Genomic DNA, 13,451 nt, shown 5'->3' on the forward strand with positions numbered 1-13,451 from the left:
ACAACTAGTCGGCAGTTCTAAGCGGGAAAGCAAGAGAGGCAGCAGGTATCACTTAAGGCTATTTTGCTAATAACTGCCTGCAAGTTCACCTGCCAATCAGTCTTTGTTAGCGAGGCAACTGCTACGCTCCTCTGGTGGCTGCAGTCAGATGGTGGAGAGGAGCGGGCGGATAAACAGTGATTAAGGAAGGCCATTTAGAAAGCCTGGCAGACATGGAGACCTTGAAAAGCCAGCCAGCCACAACATTGTTTATGTGATATCGACTGGCCAACACATATACTTTGACACAAGCTCACGTACGCTGCAGGCTTGGTATAACGGGAACATCATAGACAGGGAAATCGTCAAAAAATTAACTCATCACGGCTGTTAAGAGTTTAAAATTACTAACGTTGAATGCATTTATCAATCACTAAAATTACGGTACCCGGACGTTTGGTCGGCCGGACGTTTGTTCGCCCGGACGTTTGGTCGCCCGGACGTTTGGTCGCCCGGACGTTTGGTCGCATGACAGAGAGTTTACTGTTGAAACCAGCTCTCAAAATTATATTCATGAGAGAGAGGGAGTTTAATATCTAAATATCTAATGTTGAAACCAGCTCTCAAAATTATATTCACCTGGGCGACCAAACGTCCGGCGACCAAACGTCCGGTCACGAAAATTACTGTTGCTGTTACTATCACAATCCTGAGTTACTTTGAAATTCAATCTTAACAACACAACAAAATAATTCTACTGAAGTTTATGATACCTGAATGAATAATATAGTAAATTTACCGAACTGCTTATCCTCACAACGGTTGCGGGGGGTGCTGGAGCCTATCCCAGCTGATTTCAGGCCAGAGGCAGTGGATACCCTGAATTGGTGGCCAGCCAATTGCAGGGCACAAGGAGACGGACAAACATTGAGACTCACATTCATACGTAGGGGCAATTTATAGTGTCCAATTGGCCTACCCTGCAAGTTTTTGGAATGTGGGAGGAAACTGGCGTACCCGTAGGAAACCCACACAAGCAAAGAACATGCAAACTCCACACAGTTATGACCGACCTGGGATCAAACCATCAACCCGAGAACTTTGAGGCAGATGCGCTAAACACTCGCCGACTGGGCTGCCCTGTTATGAATATTAAGAGAAATTCAACTTACACTTTTCTGTACATATTACACTAGAAATTAGGTGACATGAGTGGTGTCGTCGACATGATATAAAAAATAAATGCCTTATATCCACTGAAAAAAGTCCATTGATTTTTGTATATCCTCACTGGTTTGATTTTCTTTCTTCCAATACATCCACTTGATGCACGAGCACATGTGACAGCCTTCACATATTGATTAATTCATTCAATGAACTCAAACTGTGTTCACATGATTTTTAGAATGCTAAAATGCTGTGATGACAGCAACGCGTGCATTTTAGGTAGCATTTTCAATTATTGTAATTTACATTGTTACATTTTGTTGAGGATGTGAGCAAACAGCGGACCAATGACATCATTCATGAAGATGTTTGTGATTTTAAAGTGACTGCAGCTTTCCTCTGCATTATATTTGTAATGTTTGACCTCCATGACCAAAATATTGTTTATAGACAAATGGCTAAAAGAAAATACCCAAACACTGCAGTTACATTTTTTTAAAAACTTTGGTCAATAGTTTAGCTCCAAATGAGTTTAACCAGGAAAGTCGTGTCACCCGGGCAATTTAATTGGATGAAAATAGTTTACATGACAAAAATAATAGCCTTTTCAAAAAATGAATAAATAAAGAACACATTTACCTTGCTGTCAATCTCATTGCTGCCTAGAGAGGTCTGGATGACGTAAAGTAAAGCATCCGTTAGGCCGTCACACTCTCGCATCCTTCGTCTCGCCTCCTCCCCCGCAGAGCTGACATTCCTGCAAGAAACATGGCCCAAAAAAAATTGTCAATGCCCAATGCAAACCCAAAATGCCACTAAAGGGACAGTTTGAGAAGGTGGGATAAAACGCTGGTAGTAAAGTATATGATGACAGTCAGTGAGACAAATTGATCAGAATGAAAGATTGCAGCTTTCCCCAAGCTATAATAACAAGAAGGGAGATTGAGAGTAAAATTCTATATAAACATCTTAAGCTGTGTATGGCGCTACTATGAAGCTGTACGTAGTATAAAGTATGGATAATGCCAGCAGCAGACACATACCTGAAGTCAATACTTTTTATGAAATCAGTATAATAATAGATATTTATTTCAAACAATTAGAGCCTACCACAGCATATATTTTCAACCTGTTTTGTTGGAGTCTTTTCAATAGCCACTCCTGTAAAATCAAATAAAGCTGTATCCAAAAATCTGCTTAGGAAAAATATTTTGGTTTTAACTGACAAAACTATTATGAAGATTATTATTACCGAGGAAGCTACCTGGATCCACATCTATATTACTGTTCTGAGGTTTTTGTATTCATCTGTTAGCACAGGTGTGGTGTGGAGTTGTATTCTTTCCCTGTGATGGTGTGCCTATTTTGTGGGTAATCCTGCTTCACACCATATCTAAAAAATCCGAAATAACTGGGCATGAGTTTTAATGGTTGGTTGTTTTCATGTTCAATTTGAATACAACTAACTCAGCCTTTCCTACTCCTTTTCACCCCTGTCAGTTGGGATCGGCTTTGGATCACCCATGACCCGACAAGGACACTCGTAATAGAAAATAAATTAGGGTATTGAATATTGTTGTATTTGCCATAAAGATTGAATAATGCTGCAGACAAAGTGGTGACGCATCCGTGTAATTCCTCAAAACTTAGCTTAATGACTTTTAACAACCAACTGACTCCTACTGATACTCAGTCTTTCTTTTAGTAAGGTACTTGATTGGTATATATTGTTGCAGAGATAGTTCATTTTGCTTGAGCCTTCTTTTTTATATGCTGATATGAATTCATAAACCTTCATTTTAGGACATGGTGTGTGCCCCATAGTTGGTCACTTTGGGATCCATATTTATCTCTATGCTCTGGCACTCCCACACTTCAGATGGCGTAAATTATGGCTTGCCAGTCACAGGCTGATGCCTCTTGCACCCCTAGGGACTGACGGTGGAGCCTCAGTGTGGCTGGGCTTGGGCTTACTGGACATCTCATTTCTGAACCGCTTTATCCTCATTAGGGTCCCGGGGGTTGCTGGAGCCAATCCCAGCAGTTTGCGGGCCATAGGCGGGGGACACCTTGAATCGGTGGCCAGCCGATCGCAGGGCACAAGGTGACGGACAACCATCCATACTCACACCAATACCTAGGGGCTATTTAGAGTATCCACTCAGCCTACCCTGCATGTTTTTGGAATGTGGGAGGAAACCGGAGTACCCGGAGGAAACCCACGCAGGCCCGGAGAGAACATGCAAACTCCACTCCACCTGGATTTGAACCCAAGACCTCAGAGCTGTGAGGCCGACGCGCTAACCACTCGCGGGCCGTCCCTTCTTGCCCTTCCTTCTCTATGCATGAAGACACGGCAGTCGGTCTCCATGAGGTGGCAGGGCAACTCCTGACACTGGATGACTAACATGCCTTAATGTGTGATGTGTTGGGTCCCAAATACAGCTAGGTCAATGATTATTGGGACATTAACATATGTTTACTTTTTAATTCTAATTATGCCTTTTCCTCTTTTTTTCTATCATTTTGGTGTTGGATATGTTCTCTGTTTAAATACATTCATTCTCAACACCCCTTATCCTTGCAGGGGGGCTGAAGCCCATCTCAGCTTACTTCGGGCGGAAGGTGGACTACAGCCTCTATTGGTCACCGATTGGTTGTAGGGCACATAGAGAGGACAATCATTCACACTCACAATAGCATTGCCACCGAGTAGGACTCAAAACCACATTGCCTGCCTCGAAATCTGGCAAAGAACCACTTCACACTCACTTAATTATACTTGGTAAGTTCTCCCATGACAAGATTGCACAAAACGCAAACCATCAAAAGAATTATCAAACTAATTAGTCAGTTGGTCCAAGTGTTTGTCTTTACGTTGTGTTAATAGATGACAGACAATGGACTTGTATTTATGGCATGTAGTGGCGTCCATTCATCATCTTGGAATTATAAAGAAATCACGGCTCTTTGACTATGCTAGGAAATGAGGGCAATCATTTTATTATTGTGATGACAATGAGGTGAGGGAAAGACTCAGTAACTCGATTAAAACTTAACGTCTGATGCTTCTGGCTTTCAAAGAGAAGGCCAAGTTGTTTTCACTAGCCCTGAATGTTAATAGGCAAACAAGCTTCTATTACACAACTGGCTCCTAAGTGACAATTTTATGCATTCACTGGCAAACAGCAAAGACTTAGAATACTTTTTAAAAAATAATTAATGAAGATGCTTGCTTTGCTTTTAATCGTTTAGAGAGATAATAGGAACATTTTCTTGGGACAGTAACCCGTGTAGTCCTGAACTAAAGTGGGTACAGATCAATGCTGTTCTGTGAGCCATTTGGAAACAGATCTCAATACACATGAAAAGATCCTCTGAGTTAGGATATGTTAAAAATGAATATAAAAAACACACCTTTATACCTTCAAAATGGAAACAGTGTACATGATGTAAGCTAAATATTGATGTAAAAGACCCCCAAAAAATCAGCTGTATACATAGATTTATTTAAATAATAACAACTGGTCTATCTCAGGTGGTGATTTTCACGTTGCAAGCTCACTCTCTTCAATATCTGCTGACAGGTTTGCCAAGGAGGCAATGTAGCCATCAAAATTCCTTGAGTTGTGGTCTTCATAAAAATCACAGGTGACGTCAAGCGAAAGCAACAAATACCTCAGTTCCATTTCAAGAATCCAATCTTTTGTGATACAAGATTTTCTGCTACAGCGGTGACAAAATCAGGGTGACAGAGTGGACATACTCTAAGTAACAACACACTTGTGGTTACAGGTGTGTTAAAGCCAAAATGTCAAAGATGTGTCAAAAACAACAATATGTGCGTGTTTTTTGTTAGTATGAATCTTTATTTTTATAATTTTTTAACTTGGGCCTTCTTTATTTTTCACTATTTTTATTTATTTTAAAAACTGAGTTTTCCGCTGTAATCCTTTTTATTCCGACTTTCTTGCATTTGAGTTCACCTTGCCTATTCACTTCAGAATGAGTTAAAGTAGAAGTATAGGTATTACTGTAACGCACACATCCAATCATTAGTTGATTGAATAACTAATGATTGTGGAAGTGTGTAATATTTTGCTATATACAATGTCAACAGAATGCAATGTGTCTTTATTATTTTGATTAAATGCCATTTGTAAAATCTGACAACAAACAAAAATAGGAATACAACCCCCTCTGGAAAATCATCTTGAGCTTTGAAAATGAATATGATGACACCTTGTACCATGCTCGAGGATGAAGAGGCACAAAGATGGTGAGATGTCACCATAACCACTCGTTCAAGAGATGTTCCATTTGTGTGGCAGCGTGAAAGCCAAACGAGCATGTCATGGTTTTATTCTGCACAGAATTCAGATGGCAGATTTTATGCTTAATGCATCAGTGAGATAGGAAATGAGGGAGAGTACCATGTCTATAATGTACCTGTGTATATTTGTGATAGAATACCTGGGTAAAAGTAATTTCCAATCTGTAACTATTGCATTTTAGACTTGCACTGAGTTCTATCTAATGTCACCCCTCATTTATTCAGCCGAACTCATTAGCTTGCATCATTAAATAATTGGTCAGTGATAGGAATGACAGAATTTGATTAAGTGTCCCATTCACAATTTAGTCATTATTTTGACTATGTCAGACTGATAAAGTGGGTGCCATTTCTTTGACTATGTATCATACACTTTGTCACTATGTCAATCCAAGTGTATCTGAAGCGTGGTCAACAACGGTTGATCAATGTGTTTGCATACCTGTGAACTTATATGTTTTCCCCGTATTTTTTACGTTTTTGATCATTTAAAAGTGACAACTTTGGTACAGGATTTTTTTAAAGTACGTTTTTGTAAAACCGATCTCGTTTTACCCATTTCGGCCCTAATCCGGATCGTCCCGCTATACTGACCTTGGCTGCATATGAAAGAGGAAGATGCAACTTAGTGTGTAAGAATGTTCATTTTGTTAAGGAATAGATCTTTAAACAATTAAAAAAAAATTGTAACATCTATCTTTGTACACATTGAATTTTATGAAACATGGATAGTGGAATTTGGAGTTAGGCGCGCTGCATATTGTGAAAATTGGTATATAGAATTAATTATTTTGGTGGATCTGTTGGTAAAAATCTACCAGTCTATTTTCTCAAAAACATATTGAAACTTTCGTTGAACAATAAAACGACTTTAGAATATTTTCCACACAGTTCAACAGGGACAACGACTACTACCATCACCACTACCACTACTACCATCACCAATACCACTACTACTACTATCACCACTACCACTACCACTACTACTACTACTACTACCACCATCACCACTACCACTACTACTACCATCACCACTACCACTACTACTACTACCATCACCACTACCACTACTACTACTACTACCATCACCACTATCACTACTACTACTACCGCCACCTCCACCACTACTACTACCGCCACCGCTACCACCACTAATACTACTAGCAATGATGTCTAGCTGATATATGGATTTATGAACGTTAGAGCTGACTAAACGGCGACTGGTATGCAAGCGAAGCATTACATGAAGCACACCAGAAAACACCACATCCATCAGACCTAAGTGTAACTAAGAGACTCCACACCTAATTACAACTGAACTGAATAAGCCTTTTGAACTACAAGTGAAACTTTTTAAAAAACAAGATAAAGTCCTTTGTCTTGATAGGAACATACAATTAAGTGGAATTCCATTATGTACTGAGTGTTGAAATTTATAGCTTGAATTCAAGGAGCTCTTAAGAATGAGTCAATTTTCAAGTGTTTGTAAAGATGCAATGGCTACTTCTATTGATACATCGGTAGCAATGGAAGAGAATGAAACACTTGAATCTTCTATCTCAAGAGTTGCACTCCAATCAATCAAGGCTGCAGAATTGTAACTTTCCTTCAGTCCACTATACCCCAACAATCACTCTTACCTTCCTTGGAGGAAAATACAGTATCTAGATTTTCTTTAACGTAAGAGTTTCTTTATAATTACATTTACACCGGTATTTACACATGCAATGCAATCCAACGTGTACATGAAACCCATGAATTGTTGGCAAATGGCTTTCTTTCTAATCTTGTTCAACGAACGAATGATCACCTAGTAACATGAGAGCAGCTGGTCTTAGGTGGCTCGATGCACTAGTCCAATTGTGTGTATGTGTGGCATGGAGGTGGGGTTGGTAGTTGCCTGTCTGACACACACAATCTACGTAAAGCAAGTTCCTTGTGACGATGCTCTGCCTTGATTAATATAACCATTATTATGCTGCTTTGAGTGAGTGTGTAGGTTTAGCAAACAGGAAACATTAAAAACTGTCTGTTTACATTTGTTTTGTTGATGCTGATAAGCCCAAAATTAGTCCCAGAAAGAAAAGTGTGTTCAGGGTGGAAACAACAGTATTTTTCCCCTGTCTCTCTCTCTCCCTCTCTCTGAATATTGGCAGTCAAGTACCACCCTGCAGAGAGGTAAACGACATTCAATGGAAGCTATTGAGAATTGAAAAACATTCAATGAACAACAAGGGCCCTATTTTCATAGCTGGTGCTTGTGCATTTCAGTGCCACAAATATATTTTCATGCCAGCCCAGCCCACGCCATGTGTTTAAAATTTTGGTAGCTCAAAAAAAGGTGCAATGTAGACAGACCACTGATCTCGGCACACAATTGGAATAAATGGACCCACCCTCATAAAAGCAGTTGCACAAAAACAAATATTTCCTTTCAATAAAAAATATCTAGTTTATCTGAAGCGACTTCTTCAAATAAAATGCAGGGCTGCCAATTTCTCTTGACAAATGATTTGTGTCGTGCGACTTCAGCTTGGCCATCGATTTGGAATCGACTGCATCTGTAGCCTTTATCGCTATAACATTTTCATTCAAGTATTATTAAGTCTGACTAAACCATCATTCTTTTGTTTTGAAACAAATCCTATCATTTCCGGGGTTGTTCTAAAGTAGGCGTGGATGGCAATTTGGATAAAACTTCTAATAAGAAATCCAGACACTCGCAGAAGTTTATTGCTTCGCATTTGACTAAATATTCCATGTTGACGCCATCTCCAAAAGGGCCAACATTTGCATCGTGACACATGACGGAAATAATGACTACGTACGTAGCAAAACACAAAGATAAACTTATTTTCATTATGCTGTACTTTTTCAATAGTTTGCAAAAACAATATTTCAATTAATGTAAAAACATAGCAATAACAGTTTGATTGAAATTGTCCCACGTCATTTTTTTTTAACATTTTATATCGATTTAGCACGCATCGCATCCACTCCGGAACAACTCTAGAAATGGGACAAGGTTACTCCTGAAATGGGGTCGATAGAGGTTGGCAGCTCTGAAAATGTCTCACATGACAATGGTTCACTCACTACAATCACTTTCGACCAGATACATTATTAATATTATTTTACCATATCAAGGATACTCTGAACGACAGAGTGGGGATCACATACAGACGTTCCTAATTAACTCTGCAGATCTCTCAGGCATAATTCTGCCTGGTTTGTCAGGGTACTCGGACGTTTCATCGAAAGACGTTTGGTCCCCGGACGTTTGGTCGACCGGACGTTTGGTCGACCGGACGTTTGGTCGAACGGACGTTTGGTCGAACGGACGTTTGGTCGAACGGACGTTTGGTAGAACGGACGTTTGGTCGCCGGGTTGTTACTTTTGAAACCAGCTCTCAAAATTATAATCATGAGAGAGAGAGAGACTGAGTTTAATATCTAAATATCTAATATCAAAATATCAACAGTAAACTCTGTCATAATTTGACAGCGAGCGAACCCGGCGACCAAACGTCCGTTCTACCAAACGTCCGGTTGACCAAACGTCCGGCGACCAAACGTCTTTCGACGAAACGTCCGGTCACGGTCTGTCAGAGGTACTTCCTCGTACCAAGCACGAGTCATTGGACAAACAGCTTCAATAGGTGCTGATATTTAAAAAAATAAAAGATGAAGAAGCCTGCTTATTGGTCCAAAACTTGCAGGTGATCACTCCCATATGCAGATGGCTACACAATTACAAGAACTTTGAAACACCCTATTTCTTGGCACAGGCTCACGCTGGTCTACATTTAGACGGTCTTTATGTGTGCTGTGTGTGTGTGTGTGTGTGTGTGTGTGTGTGTGTGTGTGTGTGTGTGTGTGAGAGTATGTGCGTGTGTACGCGGGAATATGTGAATGAATTGAGGAAATAAGCAATGGGCCTCAAAGTATAATTGGCTGTAGCACACACAAAGATAACATAAACAAATCCATGTATGGAAAAAAAAGAAAAGAAAAGCATAACTCATTAGATTTGAGTGAGTCACTAGATCATATGAAATGGTGTTGAATATTGTTTCTGTAAATTTGAATATTTGGCTGGTTGACTTCACAAATGCTTATACAAACATTTCTCACTAAGTACAAACGAAAACATGAAATTATCAGTGACAGTCTGAAAATTATTTTGAGGAATGCTCACTGGTCCGGGCTGCCCCAGTCGAATGAGCTTGACAGGAGCACTCCTGAGTGCACGATGTGGGGATTATGTTCAAGCTGTTGGTTACTGATTAAGGAAAAAAGAACTCATGAAAGGAAAACAAACGTGGACATGTGCGATAAGTGTCTAACATCTAGCCTCAAATCATTAGATTTCTTTCTGTGGTTATGTGCTCATTTAATGAATACTTTTTTAATGATGATTGAAATGTTGATTGCTAATCAGACAGAAGTGAAGGAAAACCTCCCGTTGGTGTTTGTTACCGAATTCCAATTTACAAACTATTTTTACCATTTGACAAATAGTCCAATCCCAAATTGATCAAGTTTGAGAAAGGTAACCTTTAAAGTGAGATTCAGCAACTTTCTGGATGATGTTTCTTCATGATGTCAAGCTTTGACAAGAAAGCGGCATCTTTTATCAGGCTGATGCATCAAAAAGAAAGTCTTGAAAAGGCAAGAACTTGCATAAGTAGAAGAGTTGTTAATGTGGTTACAAAATGGAGGGGTGGCGAACACGTGGCTCTCAAGCTGCTTGCGGTTACTGGGCAAAATGCATCATATTTTGTATTTACTGTTGCTCTTTGCCTCCCTAATTTTATTCTCTCTTAAAACAAACTAAAATTCATCAAGACCCATTAAAAATAAATAATGAATTATGATTGTAAAAACACATTAAACGGCAGGGGTATATTAAATGGCACACAAACGGGAAGGTACGATCCACTACGCACTCTTTATGCCGTGACGGGGTTGCAGACTAAAACGACTTACTGCTCAGGTTAAAACTACTTACTGCTGAATAAAGTCTGACTTGGAATTTTAATGAACTTAAGTATCTATAATTATGCCTCCATGAACACCATACAAATCTTTCCAAAAAAGCTGAGTTGCCGTTTAATATACCCAACACTAGGCAATCAATGCTGCCTCATTTGCTCCAAGAGCAGCTGACTACACAAAAGGGTTTGCGGGGTTTGCTGGAGCCTAATTCAACTGTCTTTGGGCGAAAGACAGACTACACCCTAGACTGGTCGCCAGTCAGTCGTAGGGCACAGAGAGAGCCAGACAACCACTCACACTTCCATTAAGTGGGAATCGAACCCAGACTGCCCGCACCAAAGTTAGGCAGAGGAACCACTGCACCATAGGGTGGCTTAGTACATACTATAAAACATGAAACTAAATCAACTGACAGTTGTATGATTTATACGAATACATGTGAAATAAATTTCTGATGTAATACGTACTACATACCTGAAAGCAATGGAAATGTGGTTATAATTCTAAAACTGCATAATGGAAAATGTATTGTCCAGATATTAAACATACTAAAATCAGGGTGTTTCCCTCCTCAAACTCACCTGAATCAAATAATCAACTCCTCAACAATCTCTCCAGAAGCCTGATAACGATCGTGACTATTTGATTCATTTGTGTTGGGATATGGGATTATGAAAAACAGACTGGATGGGTCCACTCAAGGACCAGGGTTATTGGCCCCTGTTTTACAGTATGGATGGTGGGTTTCCCTTACCTGAGGCAACCTGTTGCATTGCGCAGCACCTGGGAAGTATGAAGCTGGAGCTTGCGGTCGTCATGGTGATTGGGGGAGGAGTCCCAGTTGGAGTGGGGAATGATGACGCTGTTAGTTAGCACAGCCAGCGCATCCTGGATGATTGGCATCTTTAGAGCGTCACATGATGACAGGTTCCAGAGCACGCCTGCATATAAAAGATAAAATTAATGACTGAACATTATGAATATCCAACAAAAGTGTTGATTCCATCAATAATCATTTTTCTTTCAAATGTTCTTATGGCCAAAAGCACTCTCCCATTTAGTTCCCCAGTTTACATCTGCTAACATGGCATTTCAAGCCGTTTTTGATGAAATTCTAAGCAGATGGTGACATTAATCTCTAAAGGTGTGCAGGGCAAACCACTTAGTTATATTTGGAAAGGTTAAAACTTAAGAGTTTATCACTCATTCATGTGCCAAACAAAACCAGCCTGAAATTGCTTGCGAGTGAGGACAGAGCACTGGATTCTTGGCCAAAATAGAGGCTGCACTGTGGACAAGGGAGGAGGATTCTACAGCTAGGATTTTAGGGAAAAACATTTTGATCACTTTTTGACAGATCGTTCTCCCCGTTATATCACAGAAGCAGTTTTCAAGATTGACTTTTGTAATGCATAAAAAAACTAGCTGTCATAATAAGTGCGTGCATATATTCAAACTGTTTATCTCCATGATAGAGCAACGTACAGACACACAAGCGATAACAAAAACTTTGATTATAGGCTGCTGATGCATATAAATGAGTCAGACCGGTATTTACTTCTTCAATATAACTACTGGCTGTACAGCGAGCAAAGTAGGTGACAATTAACTAATGTAGGGAGGACAGTCAGACAACCTGCGTAATGATTTTGTCATGTGAGGGTGAAGGAACGGTGTTGAATAAGACAGGATTTAAAAATTGAATCTAAAATAAGTCCTAAGAAAGTACAAGAACCATGGGGTTAAATTGACTAAATTGTACTAAAGGCTACTCAGATCTGTCATCAGTGATAGCAACAATAGACCAACACGTACTGAAAGAGCAGGGAAATAAATACAAACTTTGTAACGAGACTAGTAATACCCGGACTGAACACAAGTGGATGAGACAAACTGATTAAAACACAATGGAGTGACTGATAAAAAGTAAACCTAACACCAAGAAAATAACTAGGAGAAATGACTCATCAAGGAATAAATAACGTGCAAACAAAAACAAAACGCAGACATGACAAGATTAGAAAGGAATTGATCGAGACGTAAGATGACACATACTCTTATATTGCAAAGGTGAATTTAGTCATTTTACGAAAAAGAGAAACACCTACAACCATTCATCTCCTGCTTTATCAGAAGGGGGCAGTACGTTTCGCACGGAAGCTCAGAATTCCCTTTCCCGAGCTACTTCGCCACAGGGATCCCGAGGCATTCCCAGGCTAGCCAGGATTTAGAGTTCCCCAGAATACCAGGGTGGTATGGGTCCCCGCTGATGTTCCTAGCCAGCCCTCGTTACCTCAGCAGAGCCAGGAACATCAGCGGGGACCCATACCACCCTGGTCACAATCTGTTCCAGCTGCTGCCCTCTGGCAGAGGCTATAGGTCCCACAAAGTACGGACAAATAGGCTTAAGGACAATTTTTCCCCCACATCCATCAGAACTCTAAACTTGCGGTAACACAACACACAATCCCTTCTGAGTAATAATTTCGGGGTGAGGTAATATGAAATGATGTTTGGGTGGTGATCTGCCTCCTACTGGCTGACTGAAGGTAAGTGAAAGACAGTGAGAGGTAAGTGATCCGCTCGGGGGGGGTGATGCGATGTATCCATAACGGCAGAATGCCAAATTACGAGTCCGAAACATCCGAAACACCGAAATATCAGTTATTTAGGTTTTTTGCCGAGAAAACGCACCTTATGGAGAAGCACTACCAATTTCGTCATACGCAATTTCTGGGTGTGATGACAATTAGGCTTTTGTTGTTGATAATGATGACAGAGCCTATGTCCGATTATTATTACATACCAGGTTCACCAGGGTCTCCTCCCCGTAACCTCTCACCAGGGGGCATCCAGGTGGCATCCAAATAAAATACTCGAGCTACCTTATTAGGCTTCTTTCAATGCAGAGGATCATGTGCGAGCCTTTTATCACCCTTAAAAAAGTCACCATGTCTTAACCATCTCGTGTCAC

At 40.2% G+C, this 13,451-nt stretch overlaps 1 protein-coding gene across 1 annotated transcript in view; it reads right to left on the reverse strand.

Annotated features, from left to right (window-relative positions):
- The window catches only part of ctnnd2a (catenin (cadherin-associated protein), delta 2a), a 227,923-nt gene that overhangs the window by 51,883 nt on the left and 162,589 nt on the right, over positions 1 to 13,451 (reverse strand). Inside the window, exons 15-16 of the mRNA XM_077624096.1 lie at positions 11,232 to 11,418; positions 1,786 to 1,903 (exon numbers count right to left, since the gene is read on the reverse strand). Of these exons, the coding sequence (XP_077480222.1) occupies positions 1,786 to 1,903; positions 11,232 to 11,418 (305 nt within the window). The remainder of the gene's footprint in view (positions 1 to 1,785; positions 1,904 to 11,231; positions 11,419 to 13,451) is intronic.

The sequence above is a fragment of the Stigmatopora argus genome, chromosome 17 (genome assembly GCF_051989625.1).
Source record: "Stigmatopora argus isolate UIUO_Sarg chromosome 17, RoL_Sarg_1.0, whole genome shotgun sequence".
NCBI lineage: Eukaryota > Metazoa > Chordata > Actinopteri > Syngnathiformes > Syngnathidae > Stigmatopora > Stigmatopora argus.